This window comes from Coenobita brevimanus, chromosome 76 (assembly GCF_032717465.1).
Source record: "Coenobita brevimanus isolate Jiangsu-jjx chromosome 76, ASM3271746v2, whole genome shotgun sequence".
NCBI lineage: Eukaryota > Metazoa > Arthropoda > Malacostraca > Decapoda > Coenobitidae > Coenobita > Coenobita brevimanus.
This window is the reverse complement of record NC_137029.1, coordinates 13,809,332-13,837,140: the sequence shown is the minus strand read 5'-3', so window position 1 is coordinate 13,837,140 and position 27,809 is coordinate 13,809,332. Positions and strand designations below refer to the sequence as shown.

Genomic DNA, 27,809 nt, shown 5'->3' with positions numbered 1-27,809 from the left:
AAAATCGTCTGGCGTTAACAACAATGTAATACTAGAGCTGTCCCTACGATCACAAGGTTAATGGTGATGGTATTCTCTCAGGATCCTGTGTCCGACTTATTCCAATAAAAATCATCTGGAGTTAGCTGGAACAACATAATAGAGTTGTCCACATTCTAAGCTGGTTAATATACGTTTTACTAGTGATTAATCGAGAGAAGAATACATACCGGTAAGTACAATAAAGGGTAGTGTAGCAAAACATATTAGAACCATGAGCTCCTCGTCCAGGTCTGTATTGTTCAATGGATAACTCTTTGTGGGGGCCTTGGAATCGCCAGCGAAGGAGTTTGTGATTCTAGTTAGGTGACCAATGACTCGAATACCAAATAAAATACGAAATCCAGACAAAATTTATGCAAATGATCTTCCAGATACGAGCAGTAAACAACATATGTACAAAGGATATGACAGAGTAAAAAGTGTAACGTGACTTAGCAATCTAAGACAAGAGAATCAGCCTTTCATGGGCCTACTTGTGTGAGCTAAAAAACCGCCAGAAATATTAGGGTGTGTCAGAGGTAGTCCAGTGGCGCGGCGTGACCACAGCAACATGTGAGTTCAAATGTTCTTCTTCCGCTCCTTCTTCCTCCCTCCTCACCCTCTACCTCCCCCACCCCGTCCCCTTCAGCACCCCCACCCTCACGTTGGTTCACTCACCTTCTTATAGCAACTCCTCTCCACACCCTCCTCTTCCCTTTCCTCACAGTTCAGCTCCTCTTCCTCTTCCCCTTCCCTCTCATCTCCCCCTTCCACCCTCCACACGTTGCCCAGCTCTCATTTCATTTCCCTGTTTACTCTCCTCCCTTCATGATTTATCTCCCATGCCTTCCTATCTTCTCCCCCACCCCCTTCCTCACTCTCCTTTCCACCCTCTCTTCATTCCTTCTCTTCCCTGCTCCCTTCCTCTTCCTCAGTCCTTTTTCTTCCCACCTCCTTTCTTCCCTTCCTTCTCTCCTCCCCTTCCTTTCCACCCCGTCACCCAGTTTCTATTCGCTCTCCCTTCATTGTCTTGAACTCCACATACCTGCACTCAGCTGCACATAACTCACACAACCGAATGCAATTTCGCATATCGAATAATACACACACACACACACACACACACACACACACACACACACACACACACACACACACACGCAGTCATATAGCTCAACGATATTCTCCATCAATCACAACTTTCTACACTGCTCCACACAACGCCACCCAGCACCATGCCGAGATCTGAAGAGCTCCACGTAATGCTAAACATCATTATTATTATTATTATTATTATTATCATCATCATCATCTAATTTCCTATCGATACCGGAGAAAATGCACATGTAATTCTGAAAAAAATGACAATCTAAGCATGGTACTTTTACAATTCACATAGCTTCACAGAATCACATCCACAGCGCCACCTACCCTACCTACTTCACGGTGCATCCATCTGGCAGTGTATTCTTACCTATAAATGAAAAACGGGTCATAAGGAGGAGTAACGATGGTAAACTCAAGTAAAATCAATTTTCATATATAATAATGGGGAAAAGGACATATGGAGGAAGATGTGGGCTTCTGTGAGGTTGCTCTATAAGAAGTGGGATAGCATTGTTTAATTCTTGCCATAACAGAAAGACTTAATGCAGGTTATAAGTGGCTTTCTGTCCTGTAAGGGTTGCCAAAATCATCCGCAGTAAGGTATTCAGGAAGTGGAAAATCTTGCTGAGTGTAATCTAGCTTCAGGAAGACGATATCATTCAGCTTAAGAGTGGATTTCCGTCTCCTGAAGTCTCTCTCTCTCTCTCTCTCTCTTTCTTTGTGTGTGTGTGTGTGTGTGTGTGTGTGTGTGTGTGTAAGAGCCATTGTAGATGAGAGTGTATGTGCGTGTGTATGTGGACGTGTGATTGCAAGTGTGTGTGTGCGTGTGCGTGTTCGTGTGCGTGTGTAGGAGAGTGGCACAGTGACCGCCTCGCCTCATTGTCATGGTCACGTTAATTTCACACGCAAACTGACATACACACACACACACACACACACACACACACACACACACACACACACACACACACACACACACACACACACACACACACACACACACACACACACACACACACACACACACACACACACACACACACACACACACACACACACACACACACACATACATGCATGCACGTACACAGAAATTCTTAGTCTCTCTCTCTCACACACACACACACACACACACACACACACACACACACACACACACACACACACACACACACACACACACGCACGCACACACACACACGCACACACACATACACACACACACTTAGGGAAACTTAGAAATACACGTTCACACACGCATATAAGGAAGTTTGCACACCATCATAACACAACATACATTCGTATCCATTAAGAGACACAAAACTCATACATAGGAACAACACACACACACACACACACACACACACACACACACACACACACACACACGTTAGAGTAAATGCCAGCAAACTGTTTAATAATGTATCAAGAATAATGAAAACAAGTGAAGAACTAGGATGTGTCTGGTAATTAAGTGCAATGATTGGACCTAAATTTCACTGCAGGGATAGTTGGATATCATTATCTTCATTATCATCAAATGTTCAAGATCACCATCACCGCCACCACTACCAACACCGCCACCATCATCATCATCATCATCACCAAAATCCTTCTTCTTTCTAATAAATGGGTTGGGAGGGACTGGAAACAGGAAAGGGACTGCATCAAAATATGAGAACCACCATTGAAGCTCTCAGTGCAATGGGGCAAACATCCACACACTCAGCACTGAAGCCTTGGAATTTCTCTGCTCCACCTCAAGGGCATAGGTCACCCACGCGATGCGATTCATTTAATGAAGGCGGCCTCGCAACGGCCCTAAGGTAAAATTATTCTGTCAAAACACAAGTAAAAAAAGAAAAAAAAGAGTAACCAGTCATACATACAGTACTTCAACCATATGTCTTAACTATCCATACAAACAATACTTCAAACACCTATCTTTATCCTTTATTATTTCTTTTTCTTTCTCAACATAAGAATCCACTTTCTCACACGTCAAATTGTCGCTTATATAAAAACACAATTTTTTGGCCTGCCATGCCACCTTTCACCGTTAGATTCTCTTACACATCCTCGTCACAACGCTCTTCATATCCATTCTCTTTGATCTGGAGACTTCCTTCCTTCTTTCATATTTTTTCACGAATTTCTATTTTTCTTATCAAATCCATTATACACTATGCAACATTCACAAACTTCTTTTGAGTCCTTTTCCATTTCCATTTTGTCTTACTCATGGCTTATGAGTTTCATAATATATCAGTGTCTCATACCCATACGTTCTTGCGAATACGAGCACAATGTTATCAACGATTCTTGCTGTAAAAGACCTTAATTCTCTGTTTCGGATCAATGTTTTCATAACGCCGGCCATCTTATTTCTTTAAGCTACACGGATTTCTTCAAAATTTTCACAATTCCTTCTCTGTTTTTCTCTGCAAGAAAGAAACAGTTCTTACCCAATTCAAGCATTTCGCCATTCACCATTGAATCGCACACTGGGTTACAATTCCTCTCAACAACAACCACTTTAATGTTGTCTACGTGTGCTTTCAGAGACCACTCCTTCGCTCCCATCATAAAATCTCTTTACATCATTCATCAGTTTTTCCCTTTCCACCACACATGCACAAAACCTTCGATATATTCTTCCTATTTACCTCTTTTACGTGACTGTACCACATCCATTGGTTCCATAAACATCTCACATTCCTTCCCAAGTGTTTCCTTCACTCTGTGGCTTATACTGCAAATATCTGATCCAGAAATTCCACCGCACCGGAAATTACCCAGTTCCTCTCTTGCTAGACATTATCCACCATTATACTTTCACATATTTTTCTTACAACACTCATCATGCTTTTTCCACAACTATGCTTCCACTCACTTCAATGACCTGTATGTCTGTAAAAGGGTACAATTATAGTCATCTTCCGCTCCATTAACACACCTACAATCATTCAGGGTTCCTGGTATATCTCCTACAAGCAGTTCATCGCACACTTTTCACTGTATTTTACCATTTCTTCATAATACTTCATTAACTTCAGCCTTCCCATTCATCAGCTCTTTCACAACATTGTTCACATAAATTTATGACATACTCTTGGGCACCACATGTATTTGTGCACCACCGGACTTAGTCGTGGCAACCAAAGCTCTGATATCAATCTCATTTATTTAACTTTCCACATAATCATTGCTTCAGTTCATTATTTCTCTAGCATGTGTGAACATTCTTCCATTCTCATCGATTGTTTATATCTATATCTATATCTATCTATCTATCTATCTATCTATCTATCTATATATCCCACCTGTACTTTGGCACCACTTTTTGCAGGTCCCTGCTGTCAGAGTTCATTCAGATTTCTTTCCAAGTTCTTCATTAGCCAGTTACATTTTTTTAATAATCTGTCAGCGCATCTCTTACTTATGATGACAAAATAAGTAAAGAGAAGCGCGCATATTTATACATATAATATTGCAAAATTAGTCACATACGCCTGCATAAGCTTTCACACACACACATACATGACCCACTAGCTAGCACAACAAGGAAACATGTCATGAGGTAGAGGTGTGTGTGTGTGTGTGTGTGTGTGTGTGTGTGTGTGTGTGTGTGTGTGTGTGTGTGTGTGTGTGTGTGTACGAGCACAGTTGATAGTGCATGATCTCTCTCTCTCTCTCTCTCTCTCTCTCTGCACTGGCTACCATGACTACCATATCTTTTACCTCCCCTGCCGTATTTACCATTTCCTTCATCTCTAACACCATGACCACAGCCACCACCAATGATACAACTGTTGTACCCTCTTCTCCAGTCATAGTTACTACCACTGCTACAATTACCACTACTACTACAACTACCATCACAGAACTACCACTACCATAACTATCAGACCTTCAATGTGTCTCAGTAAACATTATCATTACCTATCACTACCACAATCATCTTTACTACCTATACAAACAGCTACTACAATTACCAGCACTACTACTACCACCACCTCTATTACAGAATAATCACAACTACCACTACTGCTACTACTACTACCACAGGAACCACCACCCCTACTATACCCCAGCCAGCAGCACTTCCGTCTTAACACCCTGTATTTTCTGCCTGGTTACTTTCCGTGTCGCATCGTTCAGGAAGCACCAGTTTGCCCGTCTGTATGTGTATGTGTATGGCTGCCTGCGTGCGTGCGTGTGTGTGTGTGTGTGTGTGTGTGTGTGTGTGTGTGTGTGTGTGTGTGTGTGTGTGTGTGTGTGTGTGTGTGTGTGTGTGTGTGTGCGTGCCTCAGGTGTATACAAAGAGTTATGTCTTCTTTCTAGTAGTACCATTAACCTTACGTCACTCATTCAAATTTATGTGAATACTTGTCCTTCATCGATACTCCCTTACATATAAAATAATACTAGAGAAATCTTACTATTACTACAACTACTACTACTACTACCACTACTGCAAGAACAACTACTACTGCTACTACTACTACTACTACTACTACTACTACCATTAGTAATATTACCAGTCACAATAACATCAGCAAGTTTAATGGGAATAATTTGTAACAGTAGCAACACTAAACACATACATAAAAAAAAAAATACAACAACCACAGTAATACTACTACTACTACTACTACTACTACTACTACTACTATCTGCCTTAATGATAATAATACCAATAACAATGACGAAAGTTTTGAATACGAGTACCATTAATGACAACACAAAAAAAACACAGCACCATCGACAATACTAACAGCAACAGCAACAATGATAACAGAAACAGCAACAATGATAACAGCACCCTCAAAGCACCATTGCAGCACAGGGCCCGCTTGTTGTGTTGGCCTCTCACTATCTGGGTCGAGTTGGATATATGCGGGCTACTGCTGTGTGTGTGTGTGTGTGTGTGTGTGTGTGTGTGTGTGTGTGTGTGTGTGTGTGTGTGTGTGTGTGTGTGTGTGTGTACGTTGGTGTGGGTGGTGGTGTGTTGGTAGTGGCAGTGGTGTGCGTTGGTACTGGTGGTGAATTTGCTTAGCTTCCTTACGCCCTCTGTCCTTACCTATGCTAAACATATGTGCTTTTACAGTTATTCCATATGCTTTTAATATCCATCCATTTTTAACGTGTGTCGTGGTGTTGGTGTGTGGTTGTGGTGGTGACGGTGTATATGGGTGGTGGTGTTGGTGTGCGTGGTGGTGGTGGTGGTGATGGTGTGTATGGGTGATGGTGTTGGTGTGTGTGTGTGGTTGTGGCGGTGGTGATGGTGTGCAGGGGTGGTGGTGCTCGTGTGTATGGTGGTGGCGGTGGTGATGGTGTGTAGGAGTGGTGGTGCTCGTGTGTATGGTGGTGGCGGTGATGGTGTGTAGGGGTGGTGGTGGTGACGGTGTGTATGGGTGGTGGTGGTGGTGATGGTACGTATGGGTGGTGGTGACAGTGGTGTGCAGTGGTGGCTGGGATGCTGGTATGTATGGATGGTGGTGACTGTGGTGTGTGTTGGTGTTTGAGAATTACTAGTAATAGCCGACCCCTTAGTAATACGACATGTTTTATTTTTTCTTAACACCGAAAAACGATATTATTGAACTTTAAGAGATCCCCCTCCCCCACAGTGAAGGGGTTACAAAAACGCAATGTTAATGTTAGATTGTGAGGAGAAAGTTGATGACAGAAATATATATACAAAAAGAGAGAATGAAATATGAAGTATGTAAGAGGTAATGGAAGTGAAAGAGGGGCTGAGAGATATTAAGAGGGAGAGATCAAGAGGGAGATAGAAGGTAGAAGTGTGAGAGAGAGAGAGAGAGAGAGAGAGGTAATGGTAGTGAGAAATAATTAGAGTGAATGGTATTACATGATGATAACTCCTTAACCCATTCATTAGGCACTCAACATTAACACTGTCTCCACCCATCCCCTCTCTTTCCAGCTCGGGAGGTGATAGAGAAACTGATAGACAAACTAATAGCCAGATAGATAGACAGATAGGTAGAGAGATAGGTTAGACAGACAGGTAGAGAGGAGGGGAGAGAGGAAATGGGAAGTTTAGAGAGGGCTGCTGGTAGAGGAAGGAGAGGAATGGAGAGGGAAGCTAGGGGATGGCAGGGTCGAAGGTCAAAACCAGAGCAATTTCAGAAGGTCACAGAGAGAGAGAGAGAGAGAGAGAGAGAGAGAGAGAATCAGACGCGGTAGTACGAATGGCATATTTAACTTCTCTTTTGTATAATGTCAACAGTTTTTACCACACGTTCACAAACCTTTATTTTTTTAGCTGGTCGGAGGAGCGATACTTTCAGCACTTTCCAGAATATACTGTACAATAATTCTTTACCTTAACTTTGCTCGATTATCGATTTTTTTTTCTTTTCAGTTTGCTCAGAGACAGAAAAGAACAATTCAACGGCTCTGCATCTTTTCCCTAACACTTCTTCGTGACTAGTTTCATAATCTGAGGTTAATCTATTATCACACCTGAGAATTGAAGATGGGGAGATGGTGATTTTCGGTCAAATTAACTTGAGTATTGTTTCGACATCACGGAGAGCAAAACGTCGGAAAATGTTAAGGAATGAGAGAATGTGCAATGAAATAGTACAGTACGATCAAGAAAAATACATTACTAGATTCACTATTATTATTATTATTATTATTATTATTATCATTATTATTATTATTATTATTGCGGTATTATGATGATGATGATGATGATGATGATTACTATTATTATTATTATTATTATTATTATTATTACTATTCCCTCTCTCTCTCTTTCTCTCTCTCTCTCCCGTCACGGTTCGGAGGCAAGTGAAAGGGGTGTGTCACGAACTATTTTACATTGTGATTGTCATGTTAGAAAGGAGGGGAGTCAGGCGTTGAGGGGGAGGAAAGGGGGAAGGGAAAGGGAGGGGGAGGAAAAGGGGAGAGGGGAAAGGGAGGGGGAGGAAAAAGGGAAGAGAAATGTAAGGGAAAGATACAAGGGAAGAGAGAGGGGAGGGGAAAGGTGAGTGTGAGGTTGAAGGTTATGGAGAGGGGAGAGAAGGAAAGACTGGGGTGTGGTACGAGGAGAGAGGGAGAGGGGAAGGAAAAGTGAGGGAGGGAGACAAGGGCATGGAAAGGGGATCGAAAGGCGGGGGAGAGGTACAAGGAAGTGTGGGAGGAAGTACAAGGAAATGTAAGGGAGAAGTACAAGGAAATAATATGAGGAAGAAATACAAGAAACTGTGAGAGGTACAAAGGGAGGGAGAGAGGAGATAGAAAGATGTGGGAGAGATACGAAGGGAGAAGGAAGGAGGAGAGAGGATGCGAAAGTTGAGGAATAAGTACTGCAAGGAAGGGAGAGAGAACGGGGAAGGGGGAAGGGAGAGGAGGAAAAGAAAAAAGAAGGTAGATAGGTAAAGAAACGGAGAATTAAAGAGAAAGATCCCCAGGTAATAATTAGACGTGTGTAGGTAAACAGACAGGTACACAGACAATGTAGCAGACAAATACAAAGATAAGAAAGTAGGCAGTCGAGCGATTAAGTGGGTTCTTCGCTAGATAAAAACATACAGAACAAACGCTTTCACATCTCGGCTTTTCGATTCGCATGTTTTACCAGTATCACGCATCCCTTGCATTTTTTAGATGGACAACGATGCATGCTAATCAAGAGAGGGACTGACCAGGAAAGTGCATGTGAGTGAATGGATGAAGGGGAAGGGGAGACCAAGGTGGAAAGATATGAGAGGGTGAGTGTGTTGGAGAAATGGCAGAGGACAGGATGACATGACTAGGCACCCCTGTAGAATTAAGGCGTCTGGCAACAGATAGATAGACAGATAGATAGATAGATAGATAGAGTGCTAATTTCTTTTCTGCACAGTTGAGACTTTTTTGCTTTCACCCGCAGTCATGGGCAACGAGTAGACCACGGAATTCAGAGCCGGTGGGTGAGTAAATGGGTGAGTAAGTAAGTAGGTAGGTAAGTGGCTAAGAAGGCAAGCATGGAGACTCGTGGGTAGGTATATTGGTGGGCATCGGAAGCGCTAATAGGTAAATGGGCTGGTGACCAAATAGATAAGAAGGAAGGCGGTGGACGAGCAACTGGTTAATGGGTAAGTAGGTATGTGGCTTAATCATCAGTTAGGGAGACTTGTTGACTTTGTGGATAGATAAGAATGAAGATAGAATAGTTGGATTAAAATTAAGAAAGAAAGGAGCTAAAACAAATAAAGATGCAGGGAAATAGCTGGCAGAGTCGGATGAAAAGAAAGAAAGAGAGGGAGCTGGAACAGATACAGATACAAGTAAATAACTGGAATAGTCGGCTGGAATTAATGAAGAAGAGCTGGAACAGACAAAAATGCAGGGTGGAATGCTTGGAGAAATATAAAGAAAAAATAGGTAGAACACTGCTGACATATGAATAGCTGGAATAGTAGGAGGGATAAAAAAGGGAAAAGAGGTAGAGACAGACACAGGCACAAGGAAATAGAGTAGTTGGGTGATATAAAGAACAAGACTTAGAGACAAAGAAAGATGCAGGGAACAGATGACTCGAAGAAGAACAAAGAACTAGACAGATACATGTGCAGGGAAATATAAACCGCTAGCTCTGTATAAGTCAGTGAGGCAGGCAGTTTTAACCATGTGATGACCACCTTGTCAAGCACCAGCGATTGTGGCAGTTGTGGTCGCGGATGGTGGTTGGTGGATGCTGGTACCGTTGTGTGGGTGGCGGTTGACTCCTAGGAACTGGGTCGGCACTGCTTCACTTGTTATCCTCGTGTGGTTTGATTATCGTAATGTGCTGGGTGTTAAAATGGTGGGGTTTTATTCTCTTTGCTTTAGGCGATTTAATAGTAACTTTTCCTCAGCGATTTATTCATATTTATGCAAAGAAGAAAAAAACTCAAGGCTAAAACTCTGTGAAGTTGTTTTATCTTGGAAAACGAAGCAAAAGGGAACCATATTTGAGGCCTATTCATTTTGCGATATCTGGACACATTGCAATTTATATCGATATTAAAAAGGCAATAATGCAGGATGTCATGGCACTAGAGTTGGTAGGTTGTATATGTAAAAAGTGATAATTAAAGGCAATGTTGATCAATACAGGCATAGTAATAGCAACCTTAGTGATTCTGTATACTCTGTTCCCCATAACTAGGCGAAAATTTGCCACCTCTCAATCATGAATGTTGAATTTAACAATAGATTAACAGTAGAATACGATGCTGCTTACGATGAAATGCTATGTAAAGTTTGTTGATCGGTAATACTGTTGCATTCTACCATTGAAATTCGGGAAATACGATGAAAAATGACGAAAACCTCCGCCAATCTAAAATGAACGAACTGTAGCTCCATGCAGTTAGGGTAATGGCAGTTAGTAGGTTTTATTGGGTAGAGTGAATCTGACTAATGCGGTGAACGAGGCGGTAATAACTTGAGCGACTGTAGATTTAGGATTGCTGGTACTTGGGGTAAAGGTGGATGGTTGATATAGGCAGCAGACTGAACTGGTTATAGTGAAACTGATTTTAATAAGGTAGATGAGGTGGTAATAATTTCACTGCCTGTCAATGTAGGAATATTGGTTGTGGCTCTGGGAGTATTTGTAGAGGCAGTGGTGTAAGGAAACTCTATATAGCTACTCCTTTCTCTTGTGCGAGGAAGAGCGCTCACAAGACCCAGGAGGTGTGAGAGGCTGGTCAGATATCCAACGTGTCTTGATCAGCTTCACCCTCATCATCATCATCATCATCATCATCTCTCTCTCTCTCTCTCTCTCCCTCCCTCTCTCTCTCTCTCTAATAGTCGGTCTGTCTACACAACCAATCAGTCAATCAGTCTATCTATATGTCTGTCTTTCTATCCATCCATCCATCCAATAATCAATCAATCTTTACTATCTATCTCTCTATCTGAATGAAAACGACTTTACTTTTCTCACATATATTAAACAGAAACTCCATTGCTTATATATCTCAAGGAAGAGTAAGGCTGTGGGGAGGAGAGGCATCACCATCTGACCATAAGGCAATAAAAACCATATGTGTTGTTATGGCCGGGAATGTGGTGACTGTGGTGGTAGTTATGGTGATTGTGGTTGTGGTGGTAGTTGTGGTGTTTGTTTAATGTAATCCTGGAACTCTGTGCTACTTCCCTGACCTGTTTTGCTGTGTGTGTGTGTGTGTGTGTGTGTGTGTGTGTGTGTGTGTGTGTGTGTGTATGTGTGCTCGTGTTTATGACTATGACCGACATCAAGAATGTGTAAATCAGTGTGAGGAAAATAATTCAATCTTAGCTCTCTCTCTCTCTCTCTCTCTCCTACACACACACACACACACACACACACACACACACACACACACACACACACACACACCAAACACAATACACTCATAAACACACACGCACGATCACACCAAAGTAGCCTGCATGTGCTAATATGTACTACAACTGTGCTCACTTGTGCTTTGTACCAGGCACCCATTTGGACCTACGAACACATCCTGCCTGTCTGCGTGTACATGATTGTGCTGTACTGTACGTCACCCCTTCCGCGTTGCTTCATATTGTCGGTGTTAATTCTAGGAGTGAGTGAAGTTGCGTGTGATTTACTGAGGGTGCATGGAAGTTTGGTGGTAATGAAACGGGGCGGGTGAGAGAGAGAGAGAGAGAGAGAGAGAGAGAGAGAGAGAGAGATTGTAATAAGTTATGTTAGGGTGTGAGGTAGTGTGAGGTAGTGTTGAACGAGATGTGTTAGTGTGTGAGGACTTTGGGGAAGTGTGAGGCAGGTTGACCTAGGGTGTTAGTACAGTGCAATGAAGTGTGTTTGGGTCTGGGACAGTGTGAGTCTGTATGAGGCAGTGTGTAATGAGATGCATTTTGGTGTGGAGCAGTGTGAGTCTGTATGAGGCATTGTGTATTGTGTTTAAGTGTGAGGTAGTGTCTGAGGCAGTGCGAATGTGGGACAGGATGTAAACAGTGTGCCGTGAGATATGGTTGGGTGTGAGGCAATGTGAGTCTGTTCGAGGCAGTGTGAAATGAGGTGTGTTTGGGTGTGAGGCAGTGTGTAAGGCAGGAGCGGTGCGTAGGGCAAATAACAGTTACCTTGGGCGCGGCAGATGGTTCTCTCTCCAAGCCCCAACCCCCATCTCCCTCACTCCACCCCCACACTCCTTTCATATCAATCTTATACTCTCTTTTTCCCCCACACCTCTACCATCTTCCTCACTCTGCCTCCCAGTCGATATCAGACCTATATTCTGTATTTCCTGTTCCTCTCCTATTTCTCTCTCGCATCAGCAATAAAAATGTGGACTTGGGTGTGAATTCGATGTTTACTGTCCCTCTCCTAATTTTGAGAATGACTGGGGCTTAGCAAACTTAGACTTCCAAGTTAGCTATAGGCTACTTTCTGTACTCTTACTTGACCTGAAATTGCCATCATTCAGTCCTTAATGTCCGAGTTCCGAGTTGTAGCAAACGACAAAGAATCGTATGTACGTTTGAACTTAAAATCGTAAATGAATGCAGACCCTAAGTATCTGATGATTTTTTAGAGTACGTGGTGATGATGGAAGGTAATTGTTCTTCCTATGTGGCTGCTGACTGAGTTCTGTAATATGGGATGCAGGCTGACCATACCTAATAACCACAGGTGCTCTATGAATGACCCTTTATAATTGGTAGGGGATTGCATTCCACTATGCGAATTAAGGTTTGAGCATGCGAATTTCACACAAGGCCTACGGTGTTAATCACAAAGTGGTGCAATGGATATAATGCAGAGCTGAACTAATGTTTTTTTTTGTGTGTGTGTTACTTAGATAAGTGGAATAAATTGACAAGGGACAAAAAATAAGGTCCTGCTTAAGGAAAAGAACTACAACAAAGAAGCAGTCCATAGGCATAAATCCAACGTTCCTTCTTTTCTTCCTTTCGTGACCACTTATTTTTCCTTTCTCTTTTAACCTCCTCTTCTCCCCCAACCACTCCAAGCAATATATACTCGGAATGTATCTGTCTTCTTCGTTTTGTTTCCGGATTCTCTTACCCTTTCCCTCCTACCACACTTCAGCTTTCCTGCCAAGTTACAGTAGCCTAAATAAATAAGAATATGCATGTAGGCATATTCTTACTTATTATGCTGTAAAGCTTACGTGTCGCATTTACTGTACCAATGGTTCATGTATAAGGGTTATCTGTATTCACTGACACTGGTAAACTCTGTGCGAATATGACTTTATCATCACAACGGCCAGTATAAAAAGACAAACATCCCCAGCAAATGACAACATCATGTCCGTATCCGCATCACCAACAATTACAGGAGCCATTATAATAAAAACGACTTCTTTAATTAATCACCATCTCGTCTCCAGCGGCACGCGAGAGGATGAGCGAGTGACACAGAATCAGAGAGCGTGTAACAACAGTCTCTCCCACCCTCCTTACCCCCGCTCCTGCGAATACAATGGCGAGTTACGAGAGCGTTTCAGAGGTCCTTGTGACGAGTGGGGAGGCGGTGGGGAGGGGTTAGATGATGGCAGGAAGACTGGGGTGAAACTTAATGGGAGGGGAAAGGGAAGGTAGGGTAAGGCCGTCAGATGTGACGATGGGATGTTCTGTTGCTGTACTGAGATCCGGTTTATATATATATATATATATATATATATATATATATATAGATATATATATATATATATATATATATATATATATATATATATATATATATCATCAGCCGTTTGAGCGTCCACTGCAGGACTGTCCTATCCCGACTGAAGTGGGGACGATGCAGCCTAAGTATCTCTACATGTGGCTTAGGCTGTCTGGTAGAGACTGTATTATAGGGTGAGAAGTGCTTGTAAGTGTGATTGTAGTGTTGGAGTGGCATTGGATGTGTGTGTGTAGTCTGTGAACCAAATGTAATCGGCCCGCGCAAGCCGACCGGGTGCAAGCATACTTTATAGTATGCGACACTGGTTCAACCACAGCACCCCTTATGTCCGCCAAAGCAGTATGTGGTCGGAAGAACGCTCCCAAAGTTCATTACCCTGGTGAGGTGCGAACCCTCGTTCTTCAATGTACGAAAACGCACACTTTACCACTGTACCACAGAGGCTCCATATATATATATATATATATATATATATATATATATATATATATATATATATGAGAGAGAGAGAGAGAGAGAGAGAGAGAGAGAGAGAGAGAGAGATGAGTTATGAAGGATGGACACGTGAGTGAGAATGAGAGAAAGTTGGTGGGGAGGGGAAGGATGCATTGGAAGTTGAGAGTGTAAGAAAGTGTTCGACGTCATACATACATATATATATATATATATATATATATATATATATATATATATATATATATATATATATATATATATATATATATATATATATATATATATATATATATATATATGTTCGGCATATATTTGATTGAAGAATGACAAAGGGAGAAAGATGAAGTGAATGGAAAGGGTTATCTGTCTCCTTACCAATCTGACCGAGTTCTTCCCGTCCCTTCAACTGTATACCCTCGTCCATCTGCATCCATATTTTGTAAAAGCTGATGCGCAAAACGATTGGGAAAATTTAAGCAGAGGGGAAGAAAGTTAATTCCTTTATCACAAGGGCTCGTTTCTACGGTAGGTAAAATTATCTAGAAATGACATCGCGCTGAGGATATTACTGGACACTGTTTTTAATTCCTTCACAATAAGGGGTCTCACAGGCTGAATAAACTCGTCTGGCTGTACCAAAATAGTTTAAGAAACGCAACTTCGTTCATAAGTGTTAAGGAAGCCTGCATCTAACCCCTTCAAGAGGAGAGATGCTTCGTAAGTTGAATTAAATCATCTGACGGTAGTAAAAATAAGACATAAAAAATGCCCATCTTGGTGAAGGGGCCAGACAAGCGATCAGTAACGTAACGCTATAAAGAGGGAATCAATGAAAAGGGACAATTAACCTCTTCACAACCATTGGTATCTTTTGGATCTTATTGTGGCTGCCTTCAAACGGTTGGACGGAGATTTTCAGAACTGGCCTTTAACCATTTCATTGCAATGGGGATCTTCCTAAATCGAATAAAGTAGGTTAATTTATAGCTGTCATTAACCCTTTCACTGCCAAGAGGAGGAGATTCCGAGCTAAAGAAAATCGACTGACGTTATCTGGACTAAAGCAGAACAAATAGTTCTTCACTACACAGTAAAGTCTTGACTTTATTGTTGCTTCTATTACACGGGTTTAATCAGCTAACGAGGGACTATTTCAAGCCGAGGAATTACTCGTAGACAGAGTTTTAACTAATACCTTTACTTGTAAGCTTAAATAAAACAGCCTGGTAATATCCAAAATAAAATAAAAAATACATCTTCAGGCTGAAAACACTTAAGAATGTGAAGCAGAGAGGTGTCTTAGGCTGAAAAATAAATATATGAAAAAACAAAAATACAGCACCCAGAGAATGCATACCTCCGCCGACGCTTATACCAGACAACTCAGATCACCAACAAAATTTGCGTGTAATCAAATCTTCTTTGGTGCTGGATCCATATATCCACAAAATTTAATTAAAATCCACCAATAACTTTTTGAGATACCTTGTGGACAAACAAAGACAAAGGACAGTCATGAACCGGGACTCTAACTCAGATCACCACCAAAGCTGAGTAACCTCTTTCTTGGTCTAAGACCCACACATCCATAAAATTTCATTAAAATCCCTTAATAACTTTGTGAGATATCTTGTTGACACAGAAACAGACAAAATCAAACAAAAAAATTCCTGAGCCGGGACTCGAACTCAGATCACCACCAATATTCAATCAACTATTCCATGTCTCATGACCTACATATCCACAAAATTTCACGGAAATCCACCAATAACATTTTATGCTACTTGTGGACAAACAAGCAAACAAACAAACAGGGGTGAATACATAACCTCCTCTCAACTTCGTTGGCGGGATAATAACCTGACAGTATAGTTCTTTCATCATATTTGGCCCAGATTTTCGTTCTTTTGCAGTTTATTTCACATAGCTCCGTGGTATCATATTTTATTATCAACATATTGCCACAGCTCAATACTAAATTTTACGCCCAGTTAAAGAGAGCAGAGTATAGCTAAAACAAAACGAGTCCTGAGTCTGAAGGGATTAAAGAGACGTGAAGCAGAGGAGAGCGATACAGGAGATGGTAGAGCAGTGAGATGTGAGGATGTGAATCTCTGTGAATACAATAGCGAGTTACGATAGGGCCTCACATGTCTTTATGTCCGCTCACAAAGAGGAGGTGGAGAGGTATTGTGGGGTGTGGGGAAACAGAAGTGGGGAGGTGGAGAGGGGGAAGGAACGTGAAGGGGGGTGACGAGGAGAATGAAGAGAGTTTGAGAGGAAGCCTAATTAAGAGAGGTGGGTGAGAGCATGTGTAATGAAGGAGAAAAATGGATGAGGAAAGATGGAGGAGGAGAATAATGGAAGAAAAGAAGGGAGACAAGATGAGCGCGTGAGGAGAACAAATAAAAGAAAGGCAAGGAAGAGCAGGTAGCGTGGGAGAGAAGAGTGGGTGAAGAGAATTGGAGGGAAAAGTGGTCAAAAAATGGTATATGGGACAGGTGGAATGAGGGAGAAAAGTCGATGAGGAGAGGTGGGTGGGTTGCAAATGGTGTAGGTAAAAAGTTGGGTGGTAGAATAAGAGACAAGGGAAGGGAGACCAGTGGGTAGTGTAGGAAATGTCAGTACAATTTTTTTTTTTTTTTTTCGTGGGTATGGTTAAATTGTCAAAACTTAGTTATAGCTGCATATGGGTTCACTCAGCTGAACAAAATCGCCTAGAATTATAGATTATCAAAAACCCAGGTTTAAGCATCGATGCGAGGAGTGACGGGAAAAACTACTGAATTGTCTCGCTGAAAAAGGTTTGTCTAACTTGAATAAAATAGTACTGAATTAGCGAAAATATAGAACCTAAGTTCAACTTCGCAGGAAAGGAACTGAGAACTTGAACTTGGTAAATGCTTACTTTTGAAGTGTTTTCGAAGAGCACAAGGCTTTGTGATGGAGAATACATTTTGGCTTGAGCATTTCAGGTGTTGCTGGGTGCCGTCATGAAATTGCTATGACGTACTCGTACTCTTACTTCAGTCTGTCATAGGGGCGATAAAATTATGTGTCCGAAATTTTGTGAGAATTTTAAGACTCAGCTCTTCCATCATCATCATCATCATCATCATCAGTATCACCCCAGTTCTTTTTCTAAAATGGTGAGTTTAAACATTCGAAATTCATGAAAGTTTTCTTATAATGTTGTTTCCACGATTATGATGATGATGATGATGATGATGATGATGATGATGATGATGATGATGATGATGATGATTCTAACTCTTTCTACTGACACGATAAATTTAAGTGTGCGAAAATCATGTGCGTTTTCACTACGAACGTTCATGCATACTACTGAGGTGAAACACACACACACACACACACACACACACACACACACACACACACACACACACACACACACACACACACACACACACACACACACACACAAAATAAAATTCACAGAACCATACCTGTGGGGTGGAGGCCAGGCAACACAGGAGCATCAGCAGCAGGGAGCGGGTCGTGGCGGCCATCTTGATCTGGGGGTGAAAACAAGGAGGTCAGATGCCGGAGGGGACAAGTTCTCTGGGTAATAGGCTGATAGTGAGGCACGGTGGTCTCTTTGTGGTTCATTGTTATCGATACCAGACGATTGTATTCAGCTTATCAATAGAGATATTCAAGACTGTGTCTGACCCCTCCAATACCCCATGGTTAGCTTCATCTGAATAAATCGTTTGGAGTGGGGAAGAATGCATTGAAAAAAATATAACAGTACCAGTAATAGCAGTAATTGTAGCCCCAGGCTCATCTGAATGTGAACTCAGTAGAAAGTAGACTGAAAATGACCGTCCCCTGCGGCCCACCATCCTCCTTTTGGGGGATAGGGAGGGAACTGAATGGGGTATAATTATCTAACCAGGCAGCTCTATTGCCCAAGTAAATTGGTGCCACCAAATGAAGGGTGTCCCTCTCCAGGTCCTGTCACCGTACTGAAAGGGTTAAATGCCTTGCGCCAAACGATTAAAATATCCAAGAGGCAACTATTATTTCTTAATCACGTAACGCCATCAAGGACGCACACTTTTCATCTGCTTTTAACCTTTTCACAACGAGGTCGTTTTTCTATGTTTACTGGTGCTGTCTTTAATTACTTCTGATAACTTGCACCTGCTTTCACTGCCTTTCACATACTGTGCTCTCTCTCTCTCTCTCTAAATTACTTGAGAGAGGTTTTTCTAGAGATGAGATATAGCCTCCATTAACCCCTTCACTCCTTGGTATCCTCTCTGGGTTGGGTAATATCACCCAGCAATGGCCTGATTAAAAAAAAACAAAAAAAACATGGCAGTGAAGGGATTAAATATTTTTGGACTCAAGTAGCCTAGACCCGGACCCTTACACCTTGAAGGAGGGGATGGTTGATATGGAACTGACTTGCCTTCAGTGTAGAGTTACAAGGAATATAGGCATTATGAGTGGATAGTCGGATAGGTAGGTGAGTACGAGGGTAGGTCAGCAACAAGAACAAGAACAAAGAACAACAGCAGCTACAACAACAAAAAGAACAACAGCAACAGCAACATTAACAACAACGGCAATAACAAAAACATTAGCCCTTTTATCTGGACGCTTTCCATTATTTATTGTTTCATCCTTCAGTCGAATTTCTTCAGCTCGGGTAAGACTGAGAGAGTTAATAAGCAAAATCAATAATAAATACATGGGCAGAAAAAACTATTGGTCACATAAATGGAAGGAATTACTGATAGAGCACAGAGGATGATTGGAGGGGAAATAAGACACAACGAAGGTCAGTGAGAGTTAGTGAAAGCATGGGAAGATGTATGAGGGCAAAGGAAAAAAACGGTGAAAACACGTGAAAGTCAGAGAGAGAGAGAGAGAGAGAGAGAGAGGCTGACTGATTACACTAAAAAGACTGTGGTAGGGTAAAAACAGAGGTCGTTGCCGCCTTACAACAGGAGTAAAGGCAGAACAAGGATAGCTGAAACATATACAGAGAGAGAGAGAGAGAGAGAGAGAGAGAGAGAGAGAGAGAGAGAGAGAGAGAGAGAGAGAGAGCTGCATATGACAGGCAGTGTACGCAGGTGAAAGTTATCAGAAGCGAACTGAGAGTCAGAGAAAGCAGAGGAAAGTTAGAGACAGGATATAGGGTTCAGTGAAAGCGGGTATGAGTTAGTAAAAGTATAGGAGAGGCCCTGAAAGTATGTGAAAAAAGTATGAAAATGTACAGGTGGAAGGAAGAGTGTAATTTAGAGGGCAAAGGAAAATATATAGTTGGTAGGAAAAGTCTTTAAGGCAAGGAAAGCATAATGACGGTTAGAAAACTATATGAGAGGCAGGGAAAGTAATTGGAAAGTAGGTAAATTACATGGAAGGCAGGAAGAGTATAGGGAAGATAGGACTAATACAGAAAGGCAAGAGGAATATGTAGAATCTCTGGAAAAGAAAATGGAAGGTTGGAAAGTTTGTGGAAAGCAAGAGAAAGTATATGGATGGATAGAAAAACATACGGAAGAAATGAAACGTGTATGGAGGTAGGAAAAGAATAAGGAGGGTTGAGAGAGTATAACGAAGGCAAGGAAGGTATAAGGAAGGCAAGGAAAGTATAAGGAAGGCAGGGAAAGTATAAGGAAGGCAGGAATAGTATAAGGTAGGCAGGGAAAGTATAAGGAAGGCAGGAAAAGTTCAAAAAAGGCAGAGAAAGTATAAGGAAGACAGAGAAGCTATAAGGAAGGCAGGGAAAGCATAAGGAAGGCAGGGTAGGTATGAGGAAGGCAGGGAAAGTATAAGGAAGGCAGGGAAAGTATAAGGAAGGCAGGAAAAGTATAAGGGAGGCAGGGAAAATATAAAGAGTACAGGGAAAGTGAACATAGTGACACAAATAACAGAAATTAGTACCGTAATGAGAGAGGAAGCGTCAGTAGCTCATGAATTTCACTTTTTAAAATCTGTAGTATATGAGAGAGAGAGAGAGAGAGAGAGAGAGAGAGGAGAATTTTCTTGAGCATTTATTCCAGTATTATGTACCATCGTTCTTTAAATAATTCTTTGTTTTCCTGTATCCCTTACTTCTCTCTCTCTCTCTCTCTCTCTCCACACACTTAATTCCCCCTTTTCACACCCACCTCCTCCCCAGTTCCCATATTCCGTCATCTCCCGCCCCTTTTAGTGTCAGTCTCTCTCATAATTTTTTTCTTGTTTTCTCTCTTATTTCCCCTTCTCTCCCTCCTGCCTTTTCCCTCCCTCCCTCCCTTGCTTTCTTTCTCCCTTTCTCTCTTTCTCTCTCGGTTTGCGTCTTCTCTCCCTCCATCCTTTCTCATTCTTCTTTGTATGTTTCTCTCTCTCTCTCTCTTTCTCCTGCTTCTTTTCTCCCTCGCTCTTCCCTCCCTCCCTTTTTCTCTGTCTCTACCCTTCCTTCCTTTCTCTCCATCTTCACCCTCCCTACTTCCCTATCTCTCCCTCCTGTCTCCTCCCAACTTTCTCTTGCTCCCCCGTCACGCTCTGAAGCTCTCTCCCCCTCCCAGCTCTCTCTCTCTCTCTCTCTCTCTCTCTCTCTCTCATCCATTGTTCAAGAAGAATACATAAATCTCGATCAGATCAGTATAATATATCCTGTACACAAATTACACACACACACACACACACACACACACACACACACACACACACACACACACACACACACACACACACAATCGATTCTCAACGCTTTCGCTCGTTCCAAAAAGGTGTGGCTTAATTTTATAGTGACGTTCTACAAGGCGTAACACAATGATCGCTATTAATGGAAAGAACACGAGTAGTGATAGTGGAAGACAAGGTGATGGAGCTAGTAACCGTGGTGGTGAGTGTGGTGGTGGTGGTGTGTGGTGATGGTTGTGTGTGGTGGTTGTGGTGGTGGTGGTATGTGGTGTTGTGGTGGTGGTGGTATGTGGTGGTATGTGGTGTTGTGGTGGTGGTGGTATGTGATGTGCTGGTGTTGTGGTTGTGGTGGTGACTGGTGGTGGTGGTGAGTGTGGTGATGGTGGCAAGTATGGTGGTAGTAGTGACTGTGGCCATAGTAGTAAATGTGGTAGTGATGACTTGTGGTGGTGACTGGTGATGGTGGTGACGTGATGGTGACTGTGGTGGTGGTGGTGAATGTGGTGGTGCTGCGTTTGGTGGTGAAAGCTGCTGTGGAGATGGTGCAGTTTGTGGAGGTGGTTGGAAACTCTGGTGCGGTGGTGATGTGGTGGCTATAGTGAATGTGGTGGAGGTTGTCTAAGTGGTGGTGGAAATGAAGGTGGTGGTGGTAATGATGGTAGCTGCAGTGATGGTGGTGACAGTGGAGGTGTGAGAAAGACTGTAGCATAATCTTTAGACTCTCTGATGGTTCCCTCCCTATCCCCTGAGAGAAGGATGGTCAACTGCAGAAAGGAAACTTCACTCTGCAGCACACTGGGTTCACGTTTCAGATGGAACTCGGGTTACAACAACACCACCACCAACAACAGCAAAAACAGATACTACTACTACTACTGCTACTACTACTACTACTACCTGTTGTAACAATTAGCACAGTGGCTGAGACTGATGAGATGGTTGTGGTGGTTAAGAGTTGCAGTTACGATATAAATGACACAAATAAAGAAAAAATAAAACGCCAAGAATCAAGAGTGTTTTTATCGGCTGGAGGTTTATCGCTGCTGAAAACAACGTCTGATGATAGCCAAGTTTATCATTCCTTAAAATATCGTTCTAGGGGTACACGGTATAAATTCCCAAAGTTCGCTCTTCGTCAGTAATATTTTCTTTATCACATAACATGCACTCCACACTATCTACCTATCTAGTATGTTCGTTTTTGAGGCAGAAAAGGCATAACTATAACTATTGCCGTTGTTATTATTATTATTATTATTATTATTATTATTATTATTATTATTATTACTACTACTACTACTACTACTACTACTACTACTATTACTACTACAGTATTAACTGTTAGTATTACTGGTGGTAGTAACAGTGGTGGTGGTAGCGGCACTGATGGGTTTCTACTTTAGTTAGGTTGAGGTTGGTGGAGTGTGATGGTGGCAGTGGTGGTTACATATGGCCATCTTGTTTATTGTGGTAACGGTGGTGATGGTGGTCCAGATACTGGTGGGGATGGGCGAGGGTGTGGGAAAGACCAGTGTAGTGCAGATGTTGGAGGGGCTCGCTTTTGGCCTCCTTGTAACTATTGTGCTGTGGACTTTTGTGGTGACTGAGACTGTGTGATTGTGGTAGCTGCTGTGGTGGTTGTTAGTGTACTGTGGTAGTTGTTGTGGGGCGACTGTGATGGCTGTTAGTGTGATGGTGATGGATATGGCAGTTGTCCTGGGAGTGGTTCTGGTTGTAGTTGCTGTGTTGGCTATTTTGGTTATGAGTAGCGTGTTTTTGGCGTGTGGTTGTGTGGTTGCAATTGTGGCTGTAATTATGCTGACATGGTGTTTTATTTATGCGGATGCGATTGTTACTGTGTGGCTGTGTGTTTGGCGATATAATTAGGGTGGTTGTAGTTTGTAGGTGTCTAACATTGGAGTGATTACGATGGGTATTCTTGCGGTTGTGTTGGTGATACTCTATCCTGTGTTGCTGGTGCTCTGTATGCTGTTGCTGATGCTCTTTATTGTACTGGTGATGCTCTATATTATGTTGATGATGGTATACTGTGTTGGTGATGCCCAATATTGCTCTGGTAATACTCTATATCGTATTGATAATCTCTATACTGTATTGCTTATGCTTTCTTTGTGTTGGTGATGCTGTATAGTGCATCAAGCCTATAATTAAGTATCCCTCCAAGATCATCCCCTGGAGGAAGGTGCCAAAGTGTGTCAGGGGGAAGTGACATCACCTCCGACACACTCATCGCCGCGGTCTGGCCAGAATTACACGGCGACATGAGCCAGGGAAAAGTCAGTCCTGGGGAGGAGACTGTCAATTATCAGTCACACGCTGCACTAACTCACTCCGGGCAGAGAGAGAGAGAGAGAGAGAGAGAGAGAGAGTGAAGAATCCCAAAGGCGTATCACCACAATTTTACATCATACTAACTCTTCCCAGAAAAAAATAAAAGTAAAAATGATGGCAAGAGAAACATGGGAAGAGGGCCTCGCCACAAACTGACGCACTTCTTCCACTCTGCTGAAAATTGCACAGCGGCTTCCTGTGTAAACTTGAATAAAATACAGCTTAGAATTGGACGCTACTCGAAAACAACCGGCTACTTAAATGGTACTAACAGCTCTGAAGGAGATGGCATGAGAAGGATAGTTTTTAGGTTAATAAACGAGTATGATAAGTGAAAGATAGATAGATGGATGGACAGATAGATTTAGAGAGAGAGAGAGAGAGAGAGAGAGAGAGAGAAATACACCTAGCCCTAAGACACATCCCACACCCCCTTAGCCAGCATGATTCCCCCTATTCAGACCAAGAGAATAACGGCAGATGGCGCCACATCAAATAGTAATGAAGCCTGGGAGTGGCTGGTGGGGGGGAGGGGAATGTGGATGAGGGGGTGATAGGTGTGTGGGTAAGGAGATGGAGAGGGAGGGGGTGTATGAGTTAGAGTTGGGGTTCTTGGGTTTTGAGTCTTGAAGTATCCCATAAAAACAGACGTCACCGAATGAAATGGATTAAACTCTCGGGGTCGCATTATTATATGAGGGCTGGTGTGGACGGACCCTTAGCTTCAACGATAATTTCAGAAGCGTGTAATAATAGCATAATATGAGTACCTTCTCTGCATCTTTGTCGTAAATGTGGAATACAGTCTGATCACCTCTAATAAGTACAGGTGTTCTATGAGTGTGAAAAATTTGGGGATTACTTAAAATTTGATTCAGTGTTCATAATAGGGCCGTAAGGGTCCCTGGCGAAGTGACGTATACTCTCGTCACTTTAACTAGGCGTAAAATTGGTATCTAACTCCACCTTCAGTGCTTCGGTATAGCAAATGATTAATAAAAGAATATGTTGCTAGTCACGAAGAAGTGCCGTGAATTGAGGAACCATAATAATGTCCTATTCTGACACTGAGCAACGGGAAACAGGATGCAAAAGGACGATAATCACAGCCTAGTTAAATGAACGATAATAAAGTATAATGAACTCGTTTTGTACTTGCTGCGGAAATCGATACGTATATTTGCAGAGACTGGAGCAGTTCTCGCTGATTTTTCTCTCCCTTGACATAACAGGTCATATCGAATTGAACTCTTCCGACCGCATAAAAAGGTGATCCGTCACTCGCCAGACAATGGATGTGAACACAATGAGGTATACGTACTCTTCTGGCCTTACACTTTCCACCACTTCTTCCTGACCCACTTATTTTGCATATTTTACCTTTCTGTTTTCTTGTTTGCATTTTATTACGTTTAACCGATTTATTTTCCATATTTTACTATTTATTCTCTTATATGCTGTTTACACCTGACCGATTTATTTTGCGTATTTCACCTTTCTTTTGACTTGTATGTCATTTATTTCGTTTTCATACTGCATCAACATAATTTGCATAAATATACAAACGAATATTATGATATCATATGCAGAAATAAGGTGGTAAAGGAAGGGTGTTAGAAAGCCTACTGAACTTACAAGAAAACAACCATTAAAACTGTACATTCGTTGGTTCAGGCTTGCTAAGTACTCCTACTTCATCAGCGATTTTTATTATGTATCCCAACCAAATATTCTTCTAATACACGAGAATGTCAACATATCGTATGGACTGAGTTCAGCTACTTCGTACATAACAATTTTGACACATCACTACTACACACCACACTCATACGCACATCAGTCCACACCCACCACACTACGACACACATCACAACCACAAAGTTCACTATAATACACCACCTCATCACCACACACATCAGTACCAGACACTCAGTACCAGACACCTCACTACCAATTACCACAGTAGCACCCACCACACTACCATGCTATTATATCGTTTCAGTTCAGGTACGTAGCGGGAAAACTAAACGATAATGTTCGGATTTGTGTCACGGTGTCTGGATTACTACCACAGCAACCACACACACAGCCACAACAACCCCTCACACAGCCACAGCCACCACCCACGCAACTACCACAACCACTCACATAACCACAGCAACCACACACACAGCCACAACAACTCTTCACACAGCCACAGCCACCACCCACACAACTACCACAACCATTCACACAACCACAGCAACCACACACACAACCACAACAACCCCTCACACAGCCACAGCCACCACCCACACAACTACCACAACCACCACTCACACAACTACCACAACCACTCAAACAACCACAACCACATCATATCGACACCACGAACCAGAACCACTACAGCCACCAGCAGTACAGACAAAAGAACAGCAATAATAACAACCATCGACACATTCCCTGAAGAACGTGGCCTTTCCCACTAGACCAGAACCACAACCATTATCATTATCACCATCACAACCAAGAGTCCACCTGCAACACCATCGTCACTACCACAGCCTGCTACACCGCACCATCACAACTACAGCCACCACTCCAGCATCAATGTCACTACCACAGTCTTCCTCACCACACCAATAATACCACAGCCACTACACTAACATCATCATCACCACCACAACACCATCAATACTGCAACTTTCATCACCAGCACCAGCTACACAGTCACCATCACCACCACCAAGTCTCCACCTCCTTACGTCACCACCATAACCACAACTACCACCACAACAACACCATCACTACCAACTTCGCAACCACCAAAAAGTATCATCATCCTCACCATCAAAAACCACCAAAATTGCCACCACAGCACCACCATCATGTCCACTGGCAAAAAACGGTAACACACACACACACACACACACACACACACACACACACACACACACACGTTCTACAGTCTCTCGGCTTCCAGGTTTGTTATTGGCTAATCTCATTTCCGAACACAGACATTTGAAATACGTTGTTCCGTCCTTCATTCTTTTTTTTTTTTTTACACTTTTCACTGCGGTGTTGGCCTTTTTATCGATTGTTGCCACCACCAGACGATTTTATTCCTCATACAAGTAGGAACAACTTTCTATAGAGGGTTACTGGGGATATTTCGAAACCCTTTCAGTGCCAGACGTCTTCCTAAACTGAATTAAATCGCAAATGTTAAAGTAAAAAAAAATAATATATGTCATGGCATTGAAGGTTAGGCTTTCAGGTTTCATTTACACAAGAACAATTAGTTACATAAACTTCCCACGCGGCTGACCACAAGACAAGAATATAAACTGTCCACTACTGTTTCTCCAAGGGAAATATTTTACACCATGAATGGATTACCTGCCTCAATGATCTCGTGCAGTTGACAGGCATTAATCTCAAGCTTTCTTCTACTTAATTCCAGACGACTATTCCAAGAGTTCATCTAAGCTGGCTGAGACAGTAACGCCGCAAGAATCTACAGTACAATGATTTTTTTAACTTTTCGTTTTGGCTAATTTCACAGTAAGTAAAGGAAAAATGTCGATTAAAATTTCACTAATGCTTATAAAAATGCTTGCAGTATTTCCCCAACTTCTGACATCATTAGTATGAAAGATTAGTTGTGAGATTTAGAATATGAAAGATTACTTGTGATATTTAGGAACACAATCCAGGCTTGTAAGGAGATCTGACTGTATACTATATTGTCACTCATCATCACACCCTCACACCCAGGAGCTCAAGGCTTCTTTATTGGCACTCGTTTATCTGATGACACTTGCTTCCCCAGCTGACAATTGCTTCTCTACTGACACTTGCTTGAAATGGCACTTGTTTCTCTGTTGGTTTTTGCTTTTCTATTGGCATTTACTTCTACTGGTTTCTCAACTGGCACTTACTTCTCTGCTGGAACTTGCTCCTCTAACTTACTATTTACCTGTTTTAACTTACTTTTCTAGTGCCACCTACGTTCCTATTGGCATTTATTTCTGGTAACACTTGCATCTCGCCAGAGTCTTTCTTCTGTATTGGTTGGCATCTTAATATTTCCCTCGCGGCATTTGCTTTCCAATTGGTAATTACCTCTCTATTGTCTGGCACTTTGCTGAATGGCATGTACTTCTCCATTCGTAATTGTTTTTCTGTTGGCACTTGCTTGTCCACTGGATGGCACTAGCTTCTCTACTGGCACTAGCTTCTCTACTGGCACCTGCTTCTCTACTGGCACCTGCTTCTTCTCTAGCATTTGCTTCTCTTCCGCAACTCATCACCACATCCTGGTACCACGCACCTCCTCCAGGTCACACTCGCATCCGCAGTTCCCCTTGGCAGCTGTCTGTGTGATCTTAGATTATTTCTAGCCCGAGTCTTTGCTGAATTAAAGTAATTTGTATCGTAGACTTTACTCTTCTAGACTCTTAGCTCAACAGAATTGTAATGAGTTTGCTGGAATAGAACGCTGGAGTTGTTCCGACCATGAGAGGATTTGGTATTAACT

At 42.2% G+C, this 27,809-nt stretch overlaps 1 protein-coding gene across 1 annotated transcript in view; it reads right to left on the bottom strand.

The window, feature by feature from the left end:
* LOC145408176 (uncharacterized) overlaps positions 1–27,557 on the bottom strand; it is a 41,695-nt gene extending 14,138 nt beyond the window's left edge. Inside the window, exons 1-3 of the mRNA XM_080278927.1 lie at positions 27,464–27,557; positions 22,853–22,986; positions 17,743–17,811 (exon numbers count right to left, since the gene is read on the bottom strand). Of these exons, the coding sequence (XP_080135053.1) occupies positions 17,743–17,811; positions 22,853–22,986; positions 27,464–27,557 (297 nt within the window). The remainder of the gene's footprint in view (positions 1–17,742; positions 17,812–22,852; positions 22,987–27,463) is intronic.
* Between the last annotated feature and the right edge of the window lie 252 nt (positions 27,558–27,809).